Consider the following 24192-nt stretch of genomic DNA (forward strand, 5'->3'; position numbering starts at 1 on the left):
AATTCAATTGGAGACTCTGTCTGTGGCTCAGTGTTTATTTCAAGTTCCCTGCTTGATTTGTTTCCAGACCTCTCTCTCTCTCTCTCTCTCTCTCTCTCTCTAAACTACTTCATCTGGGTGATTGAGTTGAAGTAGTGAGATTGTGAGAAGTAGACATTTTTGGCTTGTTGAGGAGAGTAAAGTTCAGTTCGATTGGATTTTTGAACAGTATGTTTCTTCTTCTTTTTTTATTCTTAACATTTTATTATTTGTTAATAACATTGCTTTTCTTTGTTTGAGTTACTATTTGCTAATCTGAGGATTTATGTTCATAGTTTGCTGAATTTTAATCATATTATTTTGGCTTAGGTGTCTGCTGAAGTTACTACATGTTTTTGGATAATTCTGTAGGCATCTTGATATGTTTAAGAACTGTTTCTTAGATGTTGTGTTGGTTGAAATTGGAACGCAAGCTTTTTATATTTATCTCATGGTTCATGCTGTGCTGAAACTGTTTACCTGCTTTTGAAGTTTACTGTAGTTACCTGACATGGTATTTAGAGAATTTTCATTGAGTCTTCATTTTTGGTGCAATTTGAACTGAGAAGTATTGATGGAAGAAAAGCCATTCACAGCATGGTCATGGTCAGTTGATCAGTGTTTGAAAGAGTATCATGTAAAACTTGAGAAGGGTCTGGGCACTTATGAGGCTGAGAAGCGACGTGAAAGGTATGGTTGGAATGAGCTTACCAAAGAGAAAGGGAAGCCCTTATGGCAGCTTGTATTAGATCAGTTTGATGGTACACTTGTGAAGATACTTCTAGTTGCAGCTTTCATCTCGTTTGCGTTAGCTTTCATGCATGGAAGTGAGTCAGGGGAGTCAGGGTTTGAGGCCTATGTGGAACCATTTGTGATAGTTTTGATTCTAGTGCTTAATGCCATTGTTGGTGTTTGGCAAGAGGGCAATGCTGAAAAGGCACTTGAAGCTCTTAAACAGATGCAAAGTGAATGTGCAAAGGTTCTAAGGGATGGGTATTTGGTGCCAGATTTGCCTGCAAGAGAACTTGTTCCTGGCGATATTGTGGAGTTGCGAGTTGGGGACAAAGTCCCTGCTGACATGAGAGTTGCGGTTTTGAAAACCTCAACTTTGCGAGTAGAGCAGAGCTCATTGACCGGAGAGGCAATGCCTGTTTTGAAGAGCACTGATCCTATATTAATGGATGACTGTGACCTGCAATCTAAAGAGAGTATGGTTTTTGCAGGCACAACAGTTGTAAATGGTAGCTGTATCTGTATCGCTGTTAGCATTGGGATGAACACTGAGATTGGAAAAATACAAAAGCAAATACATGAGGCTTCTTTGGAAGAAGATGACACCCCTTTGAAGAAGAAGCTAGATGAGTTTGGGAGCAAGTTTACTACCGGGATTGGGTCGGGTTGCCTCATTGTTTGGGTTATGAACTACAAAAATTTAATTTCATGGGAGATGAAAGATGGATGGCCAATAAATGTGCGGTTTTCTTTTGAGAGATGCACATACTATTTTAAGATAGCTGTTGCACTGGCAGTAGCTGCATTCCCAGAAGGCCTCCCTGCTGTAATTACAACTTGCTTAGCCCCTGGAACAAGGAAGATGGCACAAAAAAAATGCAATTGTGAGGAAACTTCCGAGTGTAGAAACCCTGGGATGTACAAGTGTGATTTGCTCAGATAAAACGGGGGACCTTGACGACAAATCAGATGTCTGTGACAGAATTCTTTACTTTGGGTGGGAAGATCACAGCATCTCGAACAATTCATGTTCAAGGCACAACTTATGATCCCAAGGATGGGGGAATTGTTGACTGGACTTGCTTCAATATGGATGCAAATATGCAAGCCATGGCAGAAATATGTGCTGTTTGCAATGACGCTGGGATTTATTTTGATGGCCAGCTCTTTCGAGCTATAGGTTTGCCAACTGAGGCAGCTCTTAAGGTTTTGGTTGAAAAGATGGGAGTTCCAGACGTCAAGGCAAGGAACAAAATTCGTGACTCACAGATTGCTGCAAGCTACTTAATTGACTCCACCTCAGTGAAATTAGGTTAGGAGAAAATGGTGTTTTCTTCATTTAATCTAAGTTGCTGAGTATGAGGAAGATGTCTAACAATCACTTGTTTTTCCAACTATAGGCTGCTGTGAGCGGTGGACAAAAAGATCGAAAAAGGTTGCTACCCTAGAGTTTGATCGTATCCGAAAATCATTGAGTATTATTGCTCGGGGGCCAACTGGGCATAATCGACTTCTTGTTAAGGTGACTGTCAATTTGATCTCGTTGCTGTTTCCAACTTGGTTCAAGTATTCTGCTATGCTAAGCAAGTTTTCATGCTTGATGTATTTTGCTGCATTCCTTACTTCAATGTTGATATTTGCAGGGTGCTGTTGAGAGTTTACTAGAATGAACTTCGCATGTACAACTTGCAGATGGATCCCTTGTTCCAATAGATGAACCTTGTAAACAATCATTGTTACTGAGACTCTTGGAGATGATCTCAAAGGGTCTAAGGTGCTTGGGCTTTGCATATAAAGATGACTTGGGAAAGCTCTCAGATTATTCTTCTAGAAGTCATCCAGCTCACAAGATGCTGCAGGATCCAACCTGCTACTCCTCCATCGAAAGTGACTTAGTTTTTGTTGGAATTGTTGGCTTAAGAGTAAGTAGATTCCATTACTTGTTTGCTGGTCGATATTTCTACAACATTCAAATTAAAGAATTCATTTGTTAATTTGTTAACTGTGATATACAGGATCCTCCTCGTGATGAAGTTGGCAAAGCAATAGAAGATTGTAAAGAAGCTGGAATTAGAGTTATGGTTATAACTGGAGATAATAAGTCTACAGCTGAAGCAATCTGTCAGGAAATCAATTTGTTTTCCAAAAATGAGGAGGTCAAAGGCAGAAGCTATACAGGTAAAGAGTTCATGACTCTATCACCATCACAACAAATGGAAAATTTATCAAAACCAGGAGGGAGGTTTTCTCTCGTGCCGAGCCTAGACATAAGCAAGAAATAGTAAGGATGCTGAAAGACATGGGGGAGATTGTTGCAATGGCTGGAGATGGAGTGAACGATGCACCGGCACTTAAACTTGCAGACATTGGAATCGCCATGGGCAGTACTGGAACTGAGGTAACATAGTCTCTCAACCTTAAAATTACATCTTTATTTTAACCCTTTACCGATTGTGACAAGTATCTGATTAACTATGGCCATTGTAGTGCAATTTCTATTTTCTAAGCCTTCATGGTTAATGTCTCAGGTAGCTAAAGAAGTTTCAGATATGGTTTTGGCAGATGATAATTTCAGTACCATTGTTTCAGCTGTTGCAGAGCGCCGTGCCATTTACACTAACATGAAAGCTTTTATCAGGTAGACCTCTTAATTCTTTGTACCTACTCAAACTCCTCTCCTTCTCTCCCGCCACTTTTCCTTCTTTCAAGTAAGAAGCATTGTTTCAATGAATTAATCTGCAGGTACATGATATCTTCAAATGTTGGAGAGGTAATATCCATATTCTTGACCGCAGCGTTGGGAATACCCGAGTGTATGATACATGTGCAGCTCCTTTGGGTAAATTTGGTTACAGATGGACCACCTGCAACAGCTCTAGGCTTTAACCCTGCTGACATTCACATTATGAAGAAACCACCACGCAAAAGCAATGATGCTCTTATGAATTCTTGGGTTCTTTTTCGTTACTTGGTTAGTGATCTCATTATGAATTAGAACTTCACTATGGATTTTCATTCATTGTGTTGCATGGTATCTAATATATCTAGTTATCTACATTGGTAGGTAATTGGTTCTTACGTGGGCATTGCTACAGTTGGAATCTTCATACTGTGGTACACTCGGGCTTCATTCATGGGTATCAATCTTGTGAGTGATGGACATACACTAGTAGAATTGTCTCAGCTCCGAAATTGGGGCGAGTGTTCGTCGTGGTCAAATTTTACAGCAGCTCCGTTCATGGGTAATGGGGGGAGGATGATCACTTTCACTGACCCTTGTGACTATTTCTCTGTTGGTAAAGTGAAGGCAATGACTCTGTCACTCTCTGTCCTGGTGGCAATTGAGATGTTCAATTCTCTTAATGCTCTTTCTGAGGACATTAGCCTGCTCAAAATGCCTCCTTGGAAGAACCCTTGGCTTTTGGTTGCCATGGGAGTCTCATTTGGACTCCATTGCCTCATTCTTTACGTTCCATTTTTAGTAGATGTGTTTGGTGTTGTCCCTTTGAATCTGAACGAGTGGCTTCTCGTAGTTTTGATTTCGGCACCAGTGATCCTCATCGATGAGGTTCTCAAGTTAGTAGGGCGGAGTAGACAATGGAGAGCAAAGAAGGATAAGACAGCATGATTAAATCTCAGGATATGATCAGAGTGAAAATATACATCATAGAGGGAAGCCATGTAGTTTGTTAGAAGTTTCTGTTAGCTAACTTCCTTTATTTGTCTCAAACTACACTTTGTTGTGATTGAAACCTGAAGTGGAAATGGATGAGCATTTAAACGACCAAGTTTGATTCTTAGTCGAAGACCCTGCTAATACAAGTCGGCACCATATTCTCAGGCAAAAATGATTTTACATTTCTACAATTTTACTAGCTATTCAATCGAGTCATCAAGCCAAATTCGGCGTTATGGCCCTTTGCAAAGTATATATATATGGAAGATTATCAAGCCAATATAGTTTCTTACAAATCTACTTTACACAGAGAACAGAGAACACACATGTAGTAGTCATGTTCCAAAATGATGATTATACAGATGCATTACATACACATTGAATATTTTGCTAGCACACTTGAGCAAGGAACAGGGACAAGACAAGTCTTCACTTTTTAGGAGCTTCTCCAAGAAGCCTGGTCTTCACTTTTTAGGAGCTACTCCAAGAAGCCTGGTAATAAGAATGATTTTTTTTTTTTGGAAAACTAATATGAATGGATTTTCAATGACACGGTAAGTTAATATGATTCTTTTTAACTGATTTTCCTACATATACAAACGAGAAAGAATTCACACCTAACAGTGAAAGAATATAGGGATGTTGAAAAAATGATCACAACTTCCTTACCAGAGTTCGATAGTGGTGTTTTACACTGATTTTTCTTCTGCTTGCACCAACGAGCAGATCAAGCTTCATGTACACCAACATAAATGAACATCCTGTGCCACTCTGTGTCAGTCACAATCAAGCTCCATACGATCGGAATACTACTTGTCGTACAACTCAGTTTTTAATCTAAGACCAGTAGAAGTTGAATTGCCATTTGTGGTACTTGAAGCTACAACTCCATGTCAAAAACTCAAGAAAAACTGGATTTCGTGTCAAATTAATGTCAGAAAACCAGATACTTTCTAGCACGAATCAGTGAGGGCTCCCATGTTAAGTTTTTCCCCGCAAGTTCCTCATCTAGATATCTAGTCAAGTTGAAGCACCAAAGTGAGTTTATGCTTCATCTTAAAATCACTGGACACATACAGGTGAACCAAGAAGTCCCTTTAGAAATAAGAAGACTGATCATGAAGCACGTTCAAATGAGCAAGTATTCTGGCTGCCATAGATTTCATACCACCAGTTCCACGCTGAGTTAAGTCAACTAAAGGCATCTGAGCTAACTGTCCAAACTTCTGTTTAAACTCTGGCAGCCGGAACATTCTCTCTAAAGCATGTAGAGCCTTCTCCTGCAAACTAGGGGAGGGCTGAACAAGAAATTTTATTATAGGAGGAATGGCGTCTGCATCTGTGAGCACCTTACAACCATTCTGCAGTCTCTCACCTTCAATTAAAGTCACTAAAGCATCTAAAGAAGCCTCACAAGCTTCAGTATCAGGTTCCCCAAGCATCCGGACTAGTGGTCTCACCGCTTCAGCCTGCACAAGGCAAAATGATGAAACAATGCCACAAATTCCTCCATGAACAGGGCACCCAGTTTCTGGTGGGGGTGAGAAGCACCAGAGTCCTCTGCGCTTAGGTAATGACCTGCTCAACCTGGGTGAACTCTGTGAAAATCGAGAAAGAGATAAGGCTGCACGTGTTTTAGTCAAGGAGGTTCCGGACACCAGCAACTGTACAAATAAGGGTATAATGCCAGCTTCAACTGCACTCCGTTGCCATTCCAAGTTTGATGGAACAGTGAAACGATAAATGGCTCCAACAGCATTTTCTATCACCTGATTTTTATAGGGACCATTCCGCTGGCTATTCTGGATGAAACTAACTATGATAGGTAGTGCCCCAGCATCGACGAACCACTCTGTGATCTGGGGGATTTCTGGAAGGTTAGAGATAACACCCATTGCAGAGGCAATCTCTTCATCATCACCAGAAGATGTGATAATCTTGACTATAGTCTCAATGCATTTCTGACCCACATGCTCCCTTATCTTGATGGCTTCACTGTGACCCTCTATTAAGCAAGAGAACAGCTTTACTGCATTTGCTCTTAGATTTGGGTTATCGTGCTCAAACAATTGAGTCAACACTTGCACAGCTGAGGACTGTAAAAGTAACTAAATCAGTACCACGTTTTATAATGATTACATAGAAGCACAGTAAATTAAATAAGCATCATAACAATATCATTATCCCAAGCAATAATATGATTGAAATGTGGATTCATACAGGCCCTCACTTTATAATGTATCTGTCAGCAGGGGGAGAGAGAGAGAGAGAGAGAATATCATCTGACAACAACATGGTAAAGCTATAATGGGATGAAAGACTATTCCAAATGATGCCCCCGTTAGAAACACACAACACATCTGAGTCTACATATGCCACGATTTGGAAACATTACTTGGAAGTTATTTCAATCAACAATTTTCATTTTGCACCAACTCTTAAGGTCTTATCAAACTAACCACCCATGATCATCGCATTCCATTTATCCCATCAACATAATCTAGTAATTAAGTCAGCAGGTAACATACTTTATTTAATTGAAAGTATATTCTTCAATAAAATACACACCTCTATCAACTTGGTCTTGATGCTTATAGCAGAGGGGGATTGGCACAAAGTGTGGAAGGTGAGAATGATGTTGTGCTGTACATCAGGCCCCGTTAGGTTAATCATATAGACAAGCCTGAAAATGTCTTCTTCTGATTCCAAAAAACAAGCAGGTGTCTGGCTGGATTCTTGAAACACCACTGACCTGGCTAGGTGCATGATTGTGGCCGCTGAATGCTCACGCAAACTTGACAATGACGAGCTATGATCATAAAGAAGGTCAAGTAATGGGCGTTCTGCACCTGCTCTAATCATTTGCGAGCCATTTTTTGGTAAGCTAGAGAGGTTTCTAAGAGCTCTAACAGCCCCTACTTTAATTGGAACGTCACCATGTGAGACCATATCGAGAAGTGGACCCAGTACTCCCCCTTCAAGCAAAGACTCTTTGTTGTGGTCAGTCAACTCCATGTCTGCCAATGTAGATGCCATGACCACTTTCACATCTTCTGGTCCTGAATTTTCATTGTAGCAGAGAATTTCCATGAGATGAAGCCTTTTCTCCATATATATAGTAGCAAACATACAAACTGAAAGCATCATTGCATGCTGAGGCTATGTTCTTTTCTTTTTTCCAAATTATAAGCATACAACAAATTCATGATTTCATAAACCATTGTAAGAGATATATATCATTGAGTTTAAATACTGACATGCAAGGAATCATTAAACTAGCTATTAATTTAATAAAATTGGTCAATTGCATTAACTCAAAAGTGGGATTACTGATTAATTAGTTGTACTTTTTTTTTATATCAGGTAATGTGTAGGGTTAATTAGCAAGACTCTAAACTTGATTCTATTTTACGATTTTACAAGAAATTAATATGGATAAATATGAAGAGAACCTGTAGAAAGACGCTGCAGCAAATGCTCAAAATAATTTGCCTTTGCCATTTGTATAACATTTTGGTCTGAAAATGACAGATTCTCCAACAGATCTCGTGCGTCTCTAGCAGCTTGATTATCATCACTGTTGGACATGGTAACTAACAGGAGTATGCAACCTTGAACCATCCCAACTTTTTCTCTAATCGAATCATACTTTGACAATTCCAATAGTAATGCCACTGCTAACTTCCTTTCCTCGACACGGCGCCCAAGTGACCGAACAATAAGTTCAATACCATCGACAACTCTGGCCATTCTTTCCTGCAACATTAAGATCAGGTTACAGATAATATAAAGTAGAACATAGAGGAAATCAGATGTATTGCTAAAAATAAACCTCCTTTTTTTTCCATTTGTGTAGGCAAAAAGAGGGCATCCAGGAAAAGAAAACCACAGCACAAGGCTCATTCTCTGCACAATATATATGCAGGATATTGATATACGTGTATGTATGCGCGTGCAATTTGTTAAGGTAATAAAAGTATTACCTTGGCATCATCACTGTCCTTCACCAAAGTTAAAAGGTTGACGAGAACTTGATTCCTTATCTCAGGTTTTCTTAAACCAAGAAGTTGGAGGAGAATAGGTATATAGTCCTCCAATATGACCCATTCCTGATGAAGATCACTTTGTTTACAAAGATCTAGAAGTTCTTTAAGGCAATGGAGCACTTCCTCCTCGTCTTCAGAATTGAGTTTTGATTTCATGGAAGCAATCGTAATCATGGTATTTCTATCCTTCCATTCTTCTATTGATTGCCTCAGAGTTTTATTGGGCCGTAAAACTGAAGTGTCTATTGGAGTCCTGGTCAGCGGACACAAACTATTACCTTCAGCTAACCATTTTTCTATAGCAGTTCTCTCAAATGTTTGTCCTGAAGAAGTTTCCACAGGGTCCACCATAACATCACCAGTGATTGGACAATGAAATGACTGAAGTGGTTCCAATGGTTGACTGCCCAACGATCTTCGCTTAGTGAAATATTTCCTTTCTTTCTCCTCAGGAGATGAAGCTGCATCAGCTCTTTCTAATAAAGCAATTATCTGTTCCATTTGTATAGCTTCAGCCTGGTCTTTCTTTAGCCGAGCATTTTCTATCTCACTTCTGAATTCCTCTAGTTCCTTCTTCAATGCTGACCTCTCAGTTGGGATTCCAACTGCCTCTGCAATGAGAAGCAACAAACTATTGGCATAAGAACGATCCATATTCCTCTCCTGGATTCCAGATTCGATTTTTTCCATAATTTCTTCTTCTGCTATAGCTGCCCTGAACTCAGCTCCAAGCATATTTTCACGAACCTTACCAATTTCTTCAACTATGCCAGATGAAAGATCTAGAGAGGTCAGGGGAAGAAGAGCTAGAGCGCGACTGATCTCTGTCATAGTATTCTGTAGGTGGTTAACTATCGTTCGGCAATGCATTAAGAGATACATTTTGTTTCTCTTGCTGCACTCAATAGTCAGTTTCTTCGCAGCTCTTATTTCTCGGTTAAGGATGTCCAGAACATTGTTCAAGCTCTCACTATTTAAAACTGTATTCTTACTCAATTCTCTTAAGATGGGGACCATCCTTTCCAAATAAGTTGCAAGTTCCTTAAACGTATCCTTCTTAACAAGGACATCCCTGGAAGCAGCAAGTATTTCAAAAATGGCCTCTACTGTTTGAGAAATTACTTCTGAAGCCGGAGCAGATGCAACATTTGTAACTTCTTCTAGTGTCAACATTTTGCAACCAGCTAAAACTCGGAAGTGAGACCCTCATTTCCTATGTGAGTGCAGCAAAAAATTGCAGAAGTGGTGCTGTCGGACAACAACTTGAAGCTTTTGATCAACCATAGTTTTCAAAGACAGATTATTTCCGGCATAGGCCTGCATTCAGGTGCAACCTGGAATATTACAGCATTGCTTAGTCTCGGTAATACTACACTAAATTAGGTTGAATGTATATACTCGTAAACAGATGGACCCAACTCCATTACTTGGAAGCGCTAGGCAAAAATGAAAAGCACACGACTCCAAAACAACGGAAATGCTTGGCTTTGAAGTTTGAACTATGGAAGCAATGTCCCTAATCCAAAACCTACTCGCCATTTAAAGATACCAAAACGACAGGAATCACTAGTGAAACTGTCATATTCTTCTCTAGCCTTCAGTTTACTCAGTGACCAAAAGAAAGGTTGTTTCCTTGGATAATAAACACGAAGAAGACTATAACTAAGCTCAGGCATAAAATCATTCTGGGCAAAATCCGGGGGATTTTCCTTGTTTATATACTAATCAGCATTAGTGTAATATACCCAACATTTTCTCAGGACCCAAACACTTTCAACAACCCAAGCTAACAGATATAATGCACGTGAAAGCTGAAACAGACATTGGAAACACAACTGAATCCTAGTTCTATCAAATGCTTTCACTTTTCATATTCCTTTTCAATATTCACCTCAGTATTTCAATTTGAAACAACCCCATTAAACATCTACCACATATCTGTTAGACAACCCAGAAGGCCTTTTCCTATCTAGTCAACCACAAAAGTCTTCACTAACTGAACAGGAGAAGGTAAAAAAGATAACACACCTGAGAAAGGAGTTCATGCCCATCAAAACTCACACCACCACTCTATTCAACCCAATCAAGTCACCATAGAGAGAGACCTTCAAAGAAAAACCCAGATAGAAGATTACAAACACAAGACCAAAAGGATGTCCTTTTTGGGTAATTCTGGAAGATTGTAATCTGGAAATCAAATTGTGTTTTACTCTGTTGCTCTCCAAGTGGAGACTAAAGACTCCCTCACTCCAAAATCTTGACCTTTTCTAAGAAACTCTGGATCTTTTGTGGTATGAAATACTAAAAGATACAAACAAAAGAAGGGTTTTTGATAGTGCGGTAAAATCTGAAAAGAGACCAACTCTGTTTCTGGGTCTCGTTGCTCAAAGCAAATTTGAACTCGACTTGCACTTAAGCAACTACAGCAAGGCCAGAAAAACATGGACCGGTTGACTGAAAGTCTGAAACCAAACCGAGTCAAGAACCAATCTTTGTGTGGAGGTAACTAGCTAGTAAATTAGTTCCAACTTCCAAGCTTTGACAAGTAACTACTGCAATCAGCACAATGCCATCCCCCTTTGAAAAGTATGAACTTATTATTTAGAGGGCCCACTGGGGGTGGCAGTAGTCAATCATGTGTTTTTTCCACAGAGAAAATTGTATTAGCATTATCAAAAGGGTTTAGGAACCATAATCACTTGGAACTTTCATTTTTCTTCTCCTTTTTTTTTTTTGAGAAATGGAACTTGTTGTGGTCTCAATTCTCACTCTCAATTCTGGTATTCGCTATTCAATACATTTCCACCCCAATTTGATATAAATATAAACATTTAAGGCAGAATGAGTGACATTTGGAAAATGTGTTGTTTGGTTTTTTTTTATAGAAATATGAAAACAAAAAATAGAAATGAACTTTCAATTGAACGACGGCTAAATCAGAAATATCAGACTTTTTTTTAGAAGCGAGTGTTTCACATAACTGACATAAGTATTGAGAGTTTAGTGTATTTATAATGTTAAAGACGGTATCTGTATTAATTATATGTAACACATTTCATCAGACAAAATTTGCCATCAGATTAGTATGGTGTTCCTTCTTTCTTATTTGTAACAGAATCGCTGCACCATATTGCGCACTACTACGAATACGTAATGACAGGATTAAAACAAGCAACGGTTTCCTTGTAACCAAATGTCATCGTTGAATACTGTCATGAAACAAAGAACGATGTCACTGCCAAACTGCTTGCTCCATTGGCTATCCCATAACACCAAGGTAGGTGTATGCAGCTAGAATCGAAAAGTTCCATTACTAATGGTTCAATTATGCAGTTGTCTCATCATCTGCTTAATCTACCTCCATTCAGTTTGATATATATAATGAATCAGTCCATGACTCGAGCTATAAACCCAGGCCTTGCGGATATCGAGGAAGAAGGAGAGAACGTGGTGAGGGGAGAGGTCGGCGAAGGCCAAGGAGGAGATGGGGGGGGGGGGGGGTCAGAGAGGCCATCGCGGGCACGCGGGATATTTGGGACGTGAAGGCGTCGACGATTTGCCACTGGTGGTGGAGGAGAGGAAGGGCTTGGGAGGGTGGTAGGGGTGATGTGCTTGTGATAGGTCATTCATGCCTGTAAATGTCACAGAGAGAAGAGGAGATGGGCATTGGGGTAGATGAAGTGACTCTGTACATGTCTTATATACCCTTATATTTTTAACCACGTGGTAGAAGAACTTTCACCAGATGATGTAGTATGTTGTTTTGTGTATATAGAATGACTATTTTGCTCCTCCGTTAACGGCCATGTGAGGCGGAAAGTTATAACAGGCGCATTCCATCCGTTTCCATTATATTTTATTTTTATTGAAAATTAGTTTTATCGGATATAAAAAACATCAAAGTGGCCGGGTAATGCTCAAGAGAGTACCGTAATGAATCAGTCATCAATTTTTTTCATCTATTATTGGTGTGACAAGCCTACTAAAACCTTGATTTTCATTATTACCGGTTATGAAACTGCTTACATAAACCCGGAAGCAGGCTGCGAATTGGTTGTCAATGCATGTAATTACATGTCTCTTCTTCATAAGAGGAACTCTCGTGTTTCTTGGAATTACAACCTCCATCAATTCCTTGGAGCCACCATATTTCATAACAGCTAATCCAAATGATAGAGGGCTCACATCCAAGAGAGTGAAGTCTTCAAGCTTTATGTTCCCATTCCCACTAAGGACAGCAGCTTGAACAGCGGCACCATATGCCACAGCCTCATCCGGATTGATTCCCTTGCACAGATCCTTCCCCTTGAATAATTTCTGCAAAAGTTCCTGCACCTTGGGAATTCTAGAAGAGCCGCCCGAAAGAACAACACCATGGACACCCCCTACGTCATGTTAGCATCCCTTAAACATTTCTCCACAGGCTCCATACACTTGTTGAAGAAATCCATGTTCAATTGTTCGAATTTGGAAAGTGGTACAGAAATCAATACCCTGATCCAAACAGTCAATTTCAATGTCGGTCTCAAATGCATAAGAAAGTCTCCTCTTTGCCTTCTCACAAGCATTTTTGAACCTCCTCAGAGCTCTCGAGTTTCCACTCACATCCAGATCATGCTTCCTCTTAAATTGTTCTACACAAAAGTTGACTATTATGTTGTCAAAGTCTCCACCGCCAAGGTGAGTGTCTCCAGCAGTGGCCTTCACTTCAAAGACACCATCCCCTATGGTAAGTAGTGACACATCTAAAGTTCCACCACCCAAGTCAAAACCATCACATTTCTTTGGCTATACCATCCTACCCTCATGTCAATTCCATAAGCAATGGCTGCAGCAGTTGGTTCATTAATTATACATATGACATTTAGGCCAGCAGCAGCACCAGCTCTCTTCGTAGCTTGACGTTGTGCATCACTGAAGTAAGCAGGGACAGTGACCACTGTATTCTTCACAGTTGAGCCGAGGAATGCCTCAGCAATTTCCCTCATCTTTTCAAGAAGCATAGATGAAACTTCTTCAGCAGCAATTTGTTTCTCTTGGCCTTTGTGGGTAACCACAATCATTGGCTTGTCACCAGGTTCATCAATGACCCTGAATGGCCAGAGTTTCAAGTCATTTTGGACAGTTTCATCACTGAATCTCCTACCAATTAATCTTTTTGCATCTGCAAAGTACATACCAATAAGATACATGCATAAATCATTCATGTTTACCAGTGCATGTTAGAAAACAACTATAAATACCGTAATACAGGTTCCTTAAAAATAAAATTCACAGACATGGAAATAGCACGTGTCATACACATCCTTTAAATGCATTAGATCATAAAAACGAGAAATTGAACAGAGAAGTGAGAACTTTTCAAGAGATCCATTTGACTTGATCTACATCTTGTAGAACTTCAGTTTGCTTTAAGCTTATTTGATAAAGCTTTTAATTAATTGATATGAAGGCGCGTACTTACAAGAGAAGTATATAAATTTCTTTTAAATATTGCAGCATCTTCTTACATATGAGTGATAGGACGAAGTTTTAAAGATTTGAATCTCCATATATCGTAAGCATTTTATCTCTTCTTCAGATACAGCTCTAACCGATCATATTCTTCAGAAAGCAAATACAATATGATATACCTTGCATGCACACAATATGCTCATTCATACAAGTCCTGTTCACACAGAATGAAGGTTCATGTTTCATTCAATGATATAATTTTGGTAACTAAAGAAACTTATGTACAACACTTCACAGATATTAGCTGTTCTATATTAGATTACTCACACTACATATTAATCACCAACATCCTAAAAATACTAAAAGTCTAAAACTATTACGCACTCGAAAGTCAAAGCACTAGTTGAAAGATGAACATACCATAGATGGAGTTGGTCTGTTGGTGGGGTTCCTGATGATCTGGTTTAATGCCGGATCACCAATGAAGCGCTCAGTATCAGTGAAAGCAACCAGAGATGGAGTAATCCCGTTACCTTGATCATTCACTATAATTTCTACATGGTCGTACTGCCACACAGCCACGCATGAGTAGGTTGTCCCCAGATCAATCCCGATTGCATGACTCTTTTCTACTCCAACCATTTTTAGATTGATAGTAATTGAACCAAAGAAAAAATTATGAATACTTAACCTCTTAAAAAAGTAAAAGAAAGTTGAAAAACAGTAATAGCTGGGCGTATGCTTTATTCTGGCAGATTCAGAAGAATGCTTAGGTAAGTGGAATTTATTTTAGTGGGAAGATACAGAGGTCTTAGAATTTAAACCATTTAGTGCAAGAGTTGGGGAATGTAATCGGTCAATTGGAATCAATATACAAAGTACCTGACATAATGACAGTTGATTTCCCTGTTATCATTTTTTCTTTCAGTAATTTGTATGATACCACGGCATACAACAAATTTCCCACGATATATATAAAGTTCAACTAGAGTTCAATCTAAACTAGCGGATAAAGAAAAAATGTCATTAAACTAAACAGATGAAGCAGTATATATGCTCAAGATTTTAACTTCAATTTAGAAACTTGTCAATTACAAAGCACTATTTCCTTTTACATTCTCTTTCGAGATTGCAGATTGCAATCTTTATAATTGCTTGTGGTATTATAATACAGCAAACTAAATATAACCAACAAGTTTAAGATTCATGATAAACCAAACTCCTTACCTCGACCTTCACATCCCTATTAGCAATCCTTGATTAGCCCCGGATAGCTCACTATATATCCTCCCAAACTCCTCCAACACATTCTTCACAATCCCAACTTTACTTTTCCCAACTTTACTTTTCCCAACTTTACTTTTCCCAACTTTACTTTTCCCAACCAACATCTTCACCAAGCTCACCAAGTGCTTGTTGAACTTCCCCTTCTGGGCCACCAGCTTCATCACTTGGCCCTTCTCCTCCAACCCCACAAATGGGCTTCCCAAAACTGCTTCAACCTGCTTGTTGTGGAGCAACAACAAGAACCTCTTCACATCCTTGTGAACCAAATCAAGGTTCCTGTTGCACTGAGCAATGTCCAAAAGAGCAGCTGCATACCCAGAAGCTGGGTTACTGTGGAGAGTTGGAGCTGAGAAGAGGGTGGTGGGGATTGAGAATGAGGGTGTTGATAAAGTTAGAGGCTTTTGAGTGAAAGAGGTGGTTTTGGTGGTGGTGGTGGTGGGTTTGTGGAGGTGGGTTTGTGGAGGAAGTTTGTGGGTGTTGTGAGAAGCTTTGAAATGGTGGAGGACTTCACGAGATGGAGTTGAGAGAAGGGTGCTTGGGACTTTGAGAGTTGAGATAGAGCTCGAGAGTGTTTCCATGGAGGAACAAGGAAGATGAGGATAGAGTTGAGCTCTGGCTTCAGTTTTCAGCCACTGAGTGACAAATTGGAGTCTGGTCTGTTACCGTTGGAAGCCAAAAAAAATATTTCTGGTTAAAAGGAGTGGTATGTGTAACATTGTGCTTCAAACGTAAGCATAAGTTATGAAAAGGCCCATAATTAAACCATGTGTAATTGTAATTTAGAAGTATTACAAGTTTACAACTTTAGTAGCCTTGATGGCTTTGTTCAAAACAGAAAAAGATTCAAATTTTTTTTAATAAAAAAAGATTCAATTTGATAAGAGAAATGTACACATTACCTGATTGTTAAGGAAAATCGAGGGGAGTAAAAAGCGTAGATTTTCACTTTCTCTAGCTACCATGCAATGTAATTCAAAAATTGAAATTATTCATTTTTAAGACCTTTTAACATAGAATGTTTTACGATTATTTTAAGTGATAATTGCATCTCTCACTTTATGTGGTAGCTGATGTAACACAAACACATCATTTGATGAAATTTTGTAGAGAATGTATTTCGTGCTTCAGCGGTGTTTGAGCACTAGCAGCACGTGTTCATGCACGTGACTCTTTAAAATTCTCCGTCAGTCACCGTAAACCCAGACCTAAACATTCCCCAATGGAACCCATGGCTTCAAACTCATCTCTGCTCCATCATCTTATCGCCAGTTCGTCACCCACTCACCCCTTTCAGGCGACGACCGTTTGTGCTCCGGCAGAGGATATAGAAAAATCAATGCCCGAAATCTAGCCGAGAGGAAAAGGAACTAACGACCGAAGTGCGGTGGTGATGAAGAACAAAAAGAGAAAAACCTAGATTAGCACTCTGATTTGAGTAATTAAAGAGGAAAAAGATCCAGAATCCAAAAGGATGGTCAAGAGATTACCAAGAAGGGTGGAAGAAGGTCGCCAGAATTTCGATTCGTCCCCGAGAATTTGGAATCTTCTAATCTGCATCTAAATAAGTTTTTCTGAAACTTGCTTAAATCATGCATGGGTTTTAAAGAGGAAAAAGAGAGGAATTAAATCATGGTGGTTGTGTGGCCTAGAGTGGCCGGACGGCGTCGGCGGCAAAGGCGCGGCAGTTCGTCTGGGTGTAGAGAGAAGAACGATGATCGGACGGCGTCGGCGGCAAAGGCAGCAGTTCGAATGGCCAAAGAAGGACAAGCGCCGCCTCCTCCACGCTGTCTACCGCGTCGGCGATCTCGAGATCACCATCAAGTTATACACTGAGGCTCTGGGGATGAAGCTTCTGAGGCAGAGGGATATTCCGGAGGAGAAATACTCCAACGCTTTCCTCGGCTTCGGTCCGGAGGAGACCAACTTCGTAGTAGAGCTTACTTACAATTATGGAGTCACCTCCTATGATATCGGCACCGGCTTCGGGCACTTCGCAATCGCGACTCCCGATGTGTATAAATTGGTGGAGGATAATAGGGCGAAACGAGGGAATGTGACGAGGGAGCCTGGTCCGGTGAAAGGTGGCAACAGTGTGATTGCGTTTGTGAAGGATCCTGACGGTTATACATTTGAACTTATTCAGAGGTCTGAAACTCCTGAGCCACTTTGTCAGATCATGCTTCGTGTTGGTGATCTCGATCGCTCCATCAGCTTCTATGAGAGGCCTGAGTACAAGTACACCAAAGCTATCCTAGGATATGCTGAAGACAAGACAACTATTTTGGAGCTGACTTATAACTATGGGGTGACCGAATATACCAAGGGGAACGCGTATGCACAGATTGTTGTTGGCACTGATGATGTATACAAAAGTGCTGAGGTTATCGACTTGGTTACAAAAGAGCTTGGAGAAAAGATAACAAGACAGCCTGGACCAATGACAGGACTCAACACCAAGATTACCTCTTTCCTGGACCCAGATGGTTGGAAAACTGTCTTGGTTGATAATGAAGACTTCCTTAAGGAACTGCAGTAAGCAAGTGATGCATTGAAACGGAAGTATCCGGGTAGTTTTTTCTTATTTGAATAAGATGTAATCCTGCTTCTATGTTAGAGTAGCCAGTATTGGCGGTCTGAATGGAACAGATAATTCGAATTCGAGTGGTTTTCAGTTGTGATAGGCATGGTCATGTGACTTATATCTATTATATAAAAAAAACAAATGTCAACGTAGGTTTGACCGTTAAACAAACTGATGGCATTCTTTAGTAAAGAAAACAATCTGATGGCTGTGAAAAGTCTTCATAGATTGATGGTTGGGATTGCCTAGATTTGGTTAAAATATTAGATGGTACTCAAGCACCGTGGTGCATACAATCGTCTTCCAATTTTGTAATAGGTAGACTTTCTACCAAATTAGATGATATGATCATTCAGGCAGAAACATGATGTAATGAATGGTCAATATCGCATTTTGCGAGATGGATGTCCGCCCACGCCTGGTTACGATAATTGGGCATCCTCATCTTAACCATCTGATCCCAACTCTTTTATTCGGTTCAAAAAAAGATGAGATGTATGAGGTAGTGAACTAGTGATACCATAATTAATGTAGTATTACTCTTTTCAATGAAATAATGCTTAGTGAATCCCTTTTTGAGTATCACATGTATCTCATCTTGTGACAATTAATGTGACACACACATGTCATTTAATAATAAATGTTTTATGATAGGAAACTTTTGGTCACATATATCGTCACAATAGATAGAATGCAGCTGAATACTATAAATTTGTGCACTTAGCATTACTTTCTTTTCATATGGTGATATGGATATATGATAATTCATTTTTAAGTTGTAGGCGAATATTGAAGTATTGCAAAAAAGGCTAGAAGGGGAAGTCAAGATAGCTCATCAAGACTTGATATATATGCCCATTAAGAGTTCCTTTTACTAGATCCCGGTTGAAAGTTGAAACCTAGTTTTGCATCATTCTCTCCTCTCTTTGATCTATTCTAACTTCCAAATCAAACTTCAAAGACATGCTTGCATGCCATGACCGATCTATGAACCAGTGCAGGGCCGGTCTCGGACTAAAGTCACTAAAGCACCAGTTTTGAGTCCCTAATTTTAAGGGCCCCCAAAACTAATCATATACACATAGTAAAAAAAAACTTGGTCATGAAAGAAGGAGGCCACGTTCTTCTATCCTTTTCAGTTTTCTGACTTTCTATCTTCCTCTTTTTCTCTGATTCTCTCCTATGTAAAAAAATTGTCGTCACAGCTCCGGGACTTCTCGAAGATTCTCAACACCGCCAGCCCTTGAGCCAATCTCTCTCCGGTACGTTACTGGTCTTCCCTTTCAATTCTTTTCAATTTTGTATATGCTTTTGTTTGGAGAAAGTATGAAGAAAGATTGAGAATATGTGGTGTTTGGTAAAATTGAAGATGTATGTGTGCTTTTCGATACAGATCTGAGGTTAGATATTAGATTGATAGATTCCATCAGTGTTTGGATTTCTGGCTCATTTGGTTTTTTCCGAAGCAATCTTCCGGTGAATGGAAAAGAATTCGCCAATTTTTAATTCATATAGGATGTAGAAATGTCTAGAACTCTAAATGATTGAATAGATTGTAAGGAAAACAATTTGCAAGAGATTATTGCGTGCTTGGCTTGATGAAACTTAGTTTTAATTGGCTGTTTTGTTTATAGAGTGAAGTTGTTAGTTATGGTAGATTTTCCATGTATTCATATTGCATCTCTTCTTGTGTATACCATATTGTACTTTATGGCCATCAAGAAATTTATATTGTATGAGATTCCTAGTTTTTGGAATAAAAAACATGGTGGCGAGGTCATGCTCATGATACAAATTGAACATTATTATATGTTTTCTATGGTTTTATCAGATTATGACAACAATTTTGTTATATTTTGCAGGGTGCTATATGGCTCCAATCAGGAAGTATCCTTATGGGGCTAAAAAAAGAAAAGAGATTCAGAGGAGGGAGGCGCTAAAGAATGTTCACGCAAGAAGGGCAATTTTTGAGTAAAAGATACTAATATTTGTAATTTTTATATTTTTGTTTCAAACATTATAGCATTTTATTATTATTGAAAGTTTTATTGCTATGTTTTGTTGTTTCAATTTTTTTTAACAAGGAGCCCCAATTTTTCTCGTCGAAAAAGCCCCGAAAATCTAAGGGCCGGCCCTGAACCAGTGCATAACGAATGTGTAGCTATTTAAGACTGTCTCTACCACGTTACCTCTGTAGGCCTTGCCAAAATTGACATACAATATTGTAAGCTCTGACCTCATAACCATTCCTTATGTAGCCATAACCATCAGCACCAGTTGTGTTCCTTCTCCTCGACTTCTATATTCCTTGATGTCTTCTCTGCCATCATCACCATTACTATTTTCTTCCGACTGTAGCTGCACCAAACACTGTCGGTGCCGATTAACATCACACTTAAAGATTACCCATTGTAGTATTTCCCAGACAAAAGTGGGCAACATAAAAGTTGTTCCATGTATTTGTTTTGCTGTATGGGGCCATATCCCTCAATGCATGCATATATAGCCAGGTATAATCATCCAATAATTCGAAGAAGGTCATAAGTAGAGATCTAATAATACAACTTTGAAATCTTCAGTGACAGAAAGATTATGATGCTAAACAATTTGGTAGAGATAGCATTGTAATTGAGTCTTGTACGTATCATATATACAGGTCATATATAAGAAGTTAATCAATTAACTAGCTTTTAATCTGCATAGAATTGATCTCGATAGATCGAATGGCATATAATATAGTCCGTTGAGACTAATGTCTTGTATATCTGAACGTTCTATCTAAATAGTCCACATATTTAGTCTTTTTAAACTAATCAAATTACTTAACACAAAGATAACCAATTTCACTCAAACTACGCCGGCTTCATCTGAGTTGATTCATCAATCATCATCTAGGACAAACCCACTTTGCTTTATCAACTTTATTGGTAACATTAGTGGCAAATGCCCTGGATTAAGCCACTTAGTCTAAAGACATAAATACATAAATCCTGCTTAACTGGATCAAACCCTTCAATAATTCCCCAAATCCCAAGTGGGATCAAAAACACAGAGCTTTTGACTGACACTGCTTGCCCTAACAATTATTCTACACTATTCAACGTTAAATAATGCATGGCATTTTCACTATTCTACAAACCATTAGAAAGAGCAGACAAGGACCTGGAACAAATTTCATTATTGTTAGATGCCCTCTTTCTTCCACTCCTCTCTTCAACCCTGTCTTGTCTTCAACCTTCTTTTCCTCTTTCCCTTACTGACTCTCCCACTAATTAACCTCATAAGCCAAAAGAGACACGTCCATTTTCGGGTCCAGTTTCAAAATGAACCGGGAAATGAATGGCATTGAAGCTGAGAGGTATCAGAAGGAGCATCTCAGCAATGGCCATCATGTTTATGAGAAAATAGATTATGTGTTCAAGGTGGTGGTTATTGGAGACTCGGCTGTCGGGAAGTCTCAGATACTGTCGAGGTTTACTAAGAATGAGTTCTGCTTTGACTCCAAGTCCACTATTGGGGTTGAGTTTCAGACCAGGACTGTAACTATTAAAGGGAAACTCATCAAGGCTCAGATCTGGGATACTGCTGGCCAAGAGAGGTTTGATTCATCCCTCGCTCTCTATCTCATTTTGATCTTCGAAAGCTAGAAATGATTATGATGAGCTATAATGATCTTAATGATTCATATCTAGTATATAGATTACTGTTAATTAATTTCACACATCAGTGATTAATAAAGAAATGCTCTGCTAGCCAAAGTTGCTGACCAAATTAATTATTTTCGGAAGATATGCTTCGTTATGAGATATATGACAAGCACTATCTGAGTAACACCAGTATTTCATTTGATGAACAGAATTAATGTATTGATCAAATTTATGAAGTAACACCATGCACCTACACTTGTTTTCAATATTCACTACTTAGTAAAATTTAAACTCTTGTGCAAGTCCTATATATGTTTCAATTATAAATGTTGCTATAGAAACATACGAAAGATATAATAATTATATATGACCGACATGAATGCTGAAATATTGATAGATATTGTTCATTTGATTTTATTTGACTTAGATATTGTACTGAATTACTGTAGTTAAGGTGCACAGTAGCAACAGACGATATTTGTAGCATGATATATTATTTTTCTCGCTTTCTCTTTTAATATATAGAGCCATGGATGATAGATATTCACGTTCCTTATAGTGGTTGCTGATAGTTATGAGGACATGAGGTTTGGTCCAAAGGACTCTCGATCTGTATTTTCTGCATCACTACCAGTAACTGTACACTGTATGAATGCATTGACACTTCAATAGTCAATACTACGTATTAGAGTCGCAGGACAAACCTCAAACTTAATGAGTAATACATTGAATTAATTGCAAGAGTGATAGATACAGTACACAACGTACTACACATTGATGTTGAGAGATCGAGAAGATGGTAAAAATAACAACATATTATGTTACAGGTATCGAGCTGTTACGAGTGCATATTATAGAGGTGCACTCGGGGCGATGTTGGTGTACGACATCACCAAGAGGCCGACGTTCGATCATGTGGCTAGGTGGGTTGAGGAGCTCCGGGCACACGCAGACAGCTCAATCGTGATCATGCTGATCGGCAACAAGGCTGATCTCGGGGATCAGAGGAATGTTCCGACTGAAGATGCAGTCGAGTTTGCTGAGGAGCAAGAGCTTTTCTTCTCCGAGACATCAGCCTTCAGCGGCAACAATGTGGACAGTGCATTCTTTAAGGTACTAGAGGAGATTTACAGTAGAGTGACGTCTAAGAAAACTCTGGAATGTGGGAATGGGAAAAAACAAATTGATGGGGCTGGAGAAAAAATTGATGTCATTTCCGGGTCTGATTTGGAAATCAGTGAGATGAAGAAGTTGTCTGCTTGCTCTTGTTGATCCAACTCTTGTACGTTGATCTAAGAACTAAGGAACTAATCAACAGAGCAATATATGGATATGCTTGGTGCATATGTTTTTATGTTATAACTTTGCACTCTGATTTGTGCTTTTATCTTGGAAATTTTAAGAGAGATCAGTTCATGGTGAGGACTATTCTTCAGTGTACTGCTAAAGAAAGTACTAGTAGTTAAGCACTTAAGCACTACCCTATTACTTGACAATATATATAAACCGCAGAAAGAGGCAATTATATTTGTTAAGTTCAGGTGTATGGATTAGCACTTGCTTACGATTGTAATCATGCTTGATCAAAAAGTTTTAATTTACCACATGACTGTTTTGGGTTATATAAAGACACTTCACCTACTGCTCATTCAGTTGTTCACTCTATTGATCATGAATAATGAAACCTTTTTTTTTTTCTCAATGAAAGGTCGTTTTTGATTGATAACTAGAACAGCGCGCTTACATCCATTAAGGCATTCAAAATCCCATCAAGGGGATTGTCAACCCAAGTACAGTTCATATAACAACTAACTACATGAGTAGCAATCAAGGAGTCAACCACTTTAGTGGAAGCTAGCCAAGACTTCCTATCACACAGGATAGCTTTAAAGTTCGCCTTGCAAATATTCGATCAATTACCATTTTAGCATCCATTTAATTCCCATTATCACCTAATTGGCTAATTCAGCCTATACATTCTCATGTATTGATGTGTAGATAATTGGTGGTAAAAAACTAAAAATCAATAATGAATTAGGAAGCTATTTTTCAATTTATGTGACACTCTAACTAAATCATGAATTGATAACCACCCTAATACAATCATGAAAGCAAACCGTGAAAATTATGATATCCTGCTATTTCATTCTTGTTGTTAACATAATACATAGCTAGTTGTAATAGACGTGGGTGTTTAATTTTGGATTTTCATGTTAGCCATGGTATTGATTCTTATTCATAGTACAGACTTCTGAATAATCAAGAACTTATGTTGTCTGAACTAATTTCAAACTAAAAAAAGGAATTGGAAGCATACTATAAATAATTTCACCATCACAAACCAATCCTGTCTAAAATTCATTGCTTTCTATTAATTTGTATGATGCTGGCAAAGTGGAAGAAATTTGTTGGACCAGGCCCTATCTATCACTCTCAGAATTGGCATCGAACAGCAGTACAATCATGAGTTAGGTCATGAGTCATAACAACTCAAACCTGTACCATACTACCATAAAATTATTCGAAGCAACTCGATCATTTTCTATTTGAAGGTATCATGCATCTTTGTACTATATGATTATATACATGTTTTTTTTAGGTATTATGAAAATTTATTAATAGAAAAGGTACAAAAAAGTTGGAGAACAAAAACAATATCAGCAACAAAGCCAAATATGACAATTATAAAAAGAAATTATGAAACAATATTAAACCTTAACATATAATGAAACCAATCAAATAAAAAAGTTA

General features: G+C 38.8%; 5 protein-coding genes, 1 non-coding gene and 1 pseudogene across 8 annotated transcripts; 4 read left to right on the forward strand and 3 right to left on the reverse strand.

The window, feature by feature from the left end:
• The first annotated feature begins 382 nt into the window (after positions 1-382).
• LOC126801597 (calcium-transporting ATPase, endoplasmic reticulum-type) lies at positions 383-4401 on the forward strand. Its single transcript, XM_050529007.1, is given in 10 exon segments — positions 383-1621; positions 1623-1697; positions 1699-2062; positions 2151-2272; positions 2394-2672; positions 2766-2988; positions 2991-3148; positions 3279-3388; positions 3493-3721; positions 3815-4401. Coding segments are annotated over 10 exon segments (3153 nt in total). The 5' UTR covers positions 383-592; the 3' UTR covers positions 4379-4401.
• Positions 4402-4613: 212 nt separating this feature from the next.
• On the reverse strand, positions 4614-11000 carry LOC126803263 (U-box domain-containing protein 24-like). 3 transcript variants are annotated; one of them, XR_007673089.1, is made up of 6 exons: positions 10501-11000; positions 8410-9806; positions 7879-8182; positions 6995-7485; positions 5096-6522; positions 4614-4918 (listed from the first exon to the last, which is right to left on the reverse strand). XR_007673089.1 is itself a non-coding variant. In XM_050531051.1 (5 exons), the coding sequence occupies exons 2-5, from the start codon at positions 9643-9645 to the stop codon at positions 5524-5526; spliced, it is 3030 nt and encodes a 1009-aa protein (XP_050387008.1). In that variant the 5' UTR covers positions 9646-9806; positions 10501-11000; the 3' UTR covers positions 4614-5523. The 3 variants fall into 3 exon arrangements, 1 of the variants encoding a protein (XP_050387008.1); XR_007673090.1 differs by having other exon boundaries at positions 4614-5013; XM_050531051.1 differs by having other exon boundaries at positions 4614-6522.
• A 1417-nt stretch (positions 11001-12417) lies between these two features.
• On the reverse strand, positions 12418-14365 carry LOC126803669 (heat shock cognate 70 kDa protein-like; annotated as a pseudogene).
• A 677-nt stretch (positions 14366-15042) lies between these two features.
• LOC126803265 (uncharacterized) lies at positions 15043-15861 on the reverse strand. Its single transcript, XM_050531053.1, has one exon. It carries the CDS (start codon positions 15789-15791, stop codon positions 15162-15164), a length of 630 nt encoding a protein of 209 aa, XP_050387010.1. The 5' UTR covers positions 15792-15861; the 3' UTR covers positions 15043-15161.
• Positions 15862-16924: 1063 nt separating this feature from the next.
• On the forward strand, positions 16925-17847 carry LOC126803670 (lactoylglutathione lyase GLX1-like). Its single transcript, XM_050531432.1, has one exon. The coding sequence runs from the start codon at positions 16925-16927 to the stop codon at positions 17747-17749; it is 825 nt and encodes a 274-aa protein (XP_050387389.1). The 3' UTR covers positions 17750-17847.
• A 311-nt stretch (positions 17848-18158) lies between these two features.
• Positions 18159-18256, forward strand: LOC126804181 (small nucleolar RNA Z279/snoR105/snoR108). Its single transcript, XR_007673141.1, has one exon. It is a non-coding gene; the product is annotated as a small nucleolar RNA Z279/snoR105/snoR108 (small nucleolar RNA).
• A 2744-nt stretch (positions 18257-21000) lies between these two features.
• LOC126803264 (ras-related protein RABA3) lies at positions 21001-22931 on the forward strand. The gene is made up of 2 exons (XM_050531052.1): positions 21001-21392; positions 22269-22931. The coding sequence occupies exons 1-2, from the start codon at positions 21118-21120 to the stop codon at positions 22711-22713; spliced, it is 720 nt and encodes a 239-aa protein (XP_050387009.1). The 5' UTR covers positions 21001-21117; the 3' UTR covers positions 22714-22931.
• Positions 22932-24192: the final 1261 nt, after the last annotated feature.

Source organism: Argentina anserina, chromosome 7 (genome assembly GCF_933775445.1).
Source record: "Argentina anserina chromosome 7, drPotAnse1.1, whole genome shotgun sequence".
Classification (NCBI taxonomy): domain Eukaryota; kingdom Viridiplantae; phylum Streptophyta; class Magnoliopsida; order Rosales; family Rosaceae; genus Argentina; species Argentina anserina.